Here is a 3,525-nt window from a genome sequence, read left to right as displayed (position 1 = left end):
AAACGACGTTTACTTACCAGCGATGATCAATAGATTACTCTCCGCCCAGAGTTGTTGCTGAGATAACGCTTGTCCAGTATCGGGGTCCCGGGCAGATAAGAGTTTGGAAAAGAGATCGGTATTCTCTTCCAAGTTATCAACATTCGTCTTATCATGCATTCTTATCTGTCGCGCCTCAAAAATCTCCCTACTTTTCTTAGAGAAAGCTAGCGCTTTTCGGCGCGCTTGAGGAAAAAGGATGTGATGAAGGCCCATACTCTCCAACTCCGGTAATTGCATGAGGAAACTCACACGTCTCATCTGGCCCGACACTCCATCGACAATCCAATGGTTTTCTGAAGACGTCAAAAGATCATATGAGGTTCCGAAAACAAGCTTTGACATAACATCAAATGTGAAGAAGTCACCTATTCATCATTCCAATAGTTAGTTACGAACATCGGTCGATGCTTGGAGTAAGAGATTTCAGTCTCTAGAGGATCTTTGTACTGCTTACACCACTCTGCCATGTTCTTCGAGGCCGTCCACCCGTCCCCAGCATTATCCTGTCGGGATGGCGAAAAGCGGTCTTGCGGCTCTCCCAAGCGCTCAGCAAACAGGTATGCTGTAGAGCTAAGCTCTGGATCCATCTTTCGAATGTGGGAGCTCGAAAGTCCTTGGTTGAGGATGCGCCGAAATTTGGAATGGTCTTTGTTATCCAATGTTCCCAAAGTAGGGTGAACACCAGGGACAAGCGATATGCGCAAGTAAGATTTGGATTTTTGAACATTTTTATCATGAGCGTATATGTCTACCATATAGTTAATCTGTGAGCTTGAGACATTTACCGAGGTTACAGTTGAACAAAATGTATCACCTTTGAATGCAGCTTCTGTGTTGATCAACAGTCGATTCGGCGCATATCGGACGAGATTACCTGCCAAAGCCGCTAGGTCAGTACTCGACCTTTGTATGTGCACTCCAATTGACCTACCGTATTTCCTATGGCACTCCCAAATATCGGTATGGAGATCACCCACATAGGTGTGGTATACAGAATACCAGCTAGTTAGCTTGGCCAAAAAAGGGCCGGGATATTTAGCATATGGGTGGAAGAAAAGCCGATATATCGCAATGGTTATCTGTCGAACAATTTGGTCAGCCAAGAATTTTTGCTTCAGATTACTAAAAAGAAATTCAATATAACCTACAAACGTGACGATGACGGTTGTTGACAAGGCTCCGACCAGAAAAGTAGGAGAGGAAGAATGTACAGAACCCATCCTGTTGAAAGAAAAATGACGACAAACTAGAAGTCGTACCACATTCGACTGTAAACCCTACGTCTCTTTGGTACGTCATTTCGACAGTGTAGTCGGCTTGTGTTTTTATTTATGTACACTCAATGTGTCGCAAGACAAGCGGCTTTGGTTCACGTAAATCACAGATAGCTGGACAGAGGACACGTGATGGATGAGCATATCTTACGTAATATCCTATCAGCTGTTAAACTTTGCTTGGTTCTTTGACTATAATCTCACCATAGTGCCCCACTGATTAGAGACCTGTACGCTTCATCTATGTTCGAATTTATATCTCTATCTCCACCCTGCCTACGACGCAGATTATATGTCCATTGATTTATTTGCCAGTTATTGCAGTGATTTCTTAAAATGGGAGTTGCTTACGATGCCATCCAAAGTTACGATATCCGGAACTTGATTACCTTTGCGGCTATCTTGTCTGTTCGTATTCTATTTCCAATTTTTGTATTAAAAGGTTAACAGTTGGCGTATTTGCGAGGTTAGGCTACGCTATGGTACATCAACCAGTTTGTTCTCCACCCATTAGCGAAGTACCCTGGACCCTTCCTTGGTCGTTGCACAAATCTTTATGCCGCATATAAGGCATGGAGAGGGACGTTGCATATAGATATCTATGAATGTCATTTGAAATACGGTAGGAATACCGACAGTCTTTGGAAAATATTCTCATTGTTGCAGGACCAATTGTACGATATGGACCGTCAAGGCTTCTCTTTGATACCAATACAGCAGTCAAGCGTAAGGAGTTTAAAACACTGGTATGATCTAAACTAATAGCTTGGATAGAAATACATTCCCACGGCGCAAACAATCTTAAGTCAGTTGTGTATCAAGTGTTGGTTCATGGAGCCCCAAATACTTTGACGATTCGTCGGAAAGAGGAACATACCTGGAGAAGACGAATACTCAGCTTGGCGCTCTCCGATGCCAAGGTAACCTCCTACCAGGACATCCTCAGCAAGCATATCGCAACATTATGCAAAAATCTAGAGAGGAGCTCGAGAAGCTGTCAGACAGACGGAGCCACTGAACTGCTAGACATTTCTGCACAAAGTAAGATTTGAATGCAATTTTCACAACTTGACAACTAGTCTAATAATCCCAAACAGGCGATTATTTTTTTTTCGATGTCATGTCTGAGGTAATTTTTGGGATGAAGTACAATGCCCAGAATGAGCCAACGTACCAACACGTGACTAGATCGCTAGCAGATTCAAATGTACGAATTAGCGCTCTGGTACAAGCTGCAGTCTTGAAGTTTGGCAGGCTTGACAAGATTCTTTTTCGATCTTCTATAAAAGGCAGAAATCGATTTCTCGCTTTCATTAGCTCATTACTCAGAGACCGAACCAAGGGCGCTTTGACAGCCAGTGGTAACGTCTTCTCCTTCCTTGAGAAGGCAGAGGATCCAGATACCAGAAAGGCTCTGAATGGATCACAGATTCGTGCCGAGTGCGCTACAATGGTTGTAGCTGGATCTGATACGTCATCCTCAACACTTGCCGCCACTCTATTCTACTTGAGCGTCAATCAGCAGCCATATGAACGTGTCTGCCAAGAAATTCGCGATAAGTTCGCTCATAGCCGCGACATCTGTTTGGGGCCGCAACTCAGTTCTTGCACTTACCTCCGCGCTTGCATTGATGAGGCACTTCGGATGTCGCCGCCAGTAGGCGGCGCTCTATGGAGGGAGATTATGCCTGGAGGTATGGTTATTGATTCCATCCCACTGCCTGCCGGTATCGACGTTGGAACTGGAATCTACAGTCTGCATCACAACCATCGATATCATCTAGATCCATTCAAGTACATGCCAGAGAGATGGCTTGTTGGAGAGGCAGGATCAACTGAGGAATCTGTACAAACATCTAGGAGTGCTTTTGTCCCGTTTTCCATGGGACCTAGAAGCTGCGTTGGGAAAGGGTTCGCCTACCACGAGTTGATGCTGTCTTTAGCTCACATTATTCATCGTTTCGACTTCTATAACCTTAGAAGAGCCCAGAGCAACAACAGCTCCTCTACAGATTCTGAGGGAAGGGATGAGTTTCTGCTACAAGACCATGTCACCGGCGCGAAAAAGGAACTATATCTTAGTTTCAATCCGCGATATTAGATCTATAAACTATGGCTCTTACACTCTTTATGGTTAAATTAATCGAACAGAAAAGAACATCTAACGTGGTTCACAAGCGAGCGGGCCACTTTCCACTGGCGCGTTAAC

At 44.3% G+C, this 3,525-nt stretch overlaps 2 protein-coding genes across 2 annotated transcripts; one reads left to right on the top strand and one right to left on the bottom strand.

The window, feature by feature from the left end:
- Positions 1-9: 9 nt before the first annotated feature.
- Positions 10-1,262, bottom strand: COCCADRAFT_113420 (uncharacterized protein; the record flags this gene model as incomplete). The annotated part of the gene is made up of 4 exons (XM_007720732.1): positions 10-407; positions 497-790; positions 857-916; positions 974-1,262. 4 exons carry the CDS (start codon positions 1,260-1,262, stop codon positions 10-12), a joined length of 1,041 nt encoding a protein of 346 aa, XP_007718922.1.
- Positions 1,263-1,652: 390 nt separating this feature from the next.
- Positions 1,653-3,417, top strand: COCCADRAFT_42247 (uncharacterized protein; the record flags this gene model as incomplete). The annotated part of the gene is made up of 4 exons (XM_007720731.1): positions 1,653-1,724; positions 1,812-1,938; positions 2,091-2,312; positions 2,414-3,417. 4 exons carry the CDS (start codon positions 1,653-1,655, stop codon positions 3,415-3,417), a joined length of 1,425 nt encoding a protein of 474 aa, XP_007718921.1.
- Between the last annotated feature and the right edge of the window lie 108 nt (positions 3,418-3,525).

This window comes from Bipolaris zeicola (assembly GCF_000523435.1).
Source record: "Bipolaris zeicola 26-R-13 unplaced genomic scaffold scaffold_605, whole genome shotgun sequence".
Classification (NCBI taxonomy): domain Eukaryota; kingdom Fungi; phylum Ascomycota; class Dothideomycetes; order Pleosporales; family Pleosporaceae; genus Bipolaris; species Bipolaris zeicola.
This window is presented reverse-complemented; position numbering and strand designations above follow the sequence as displayed.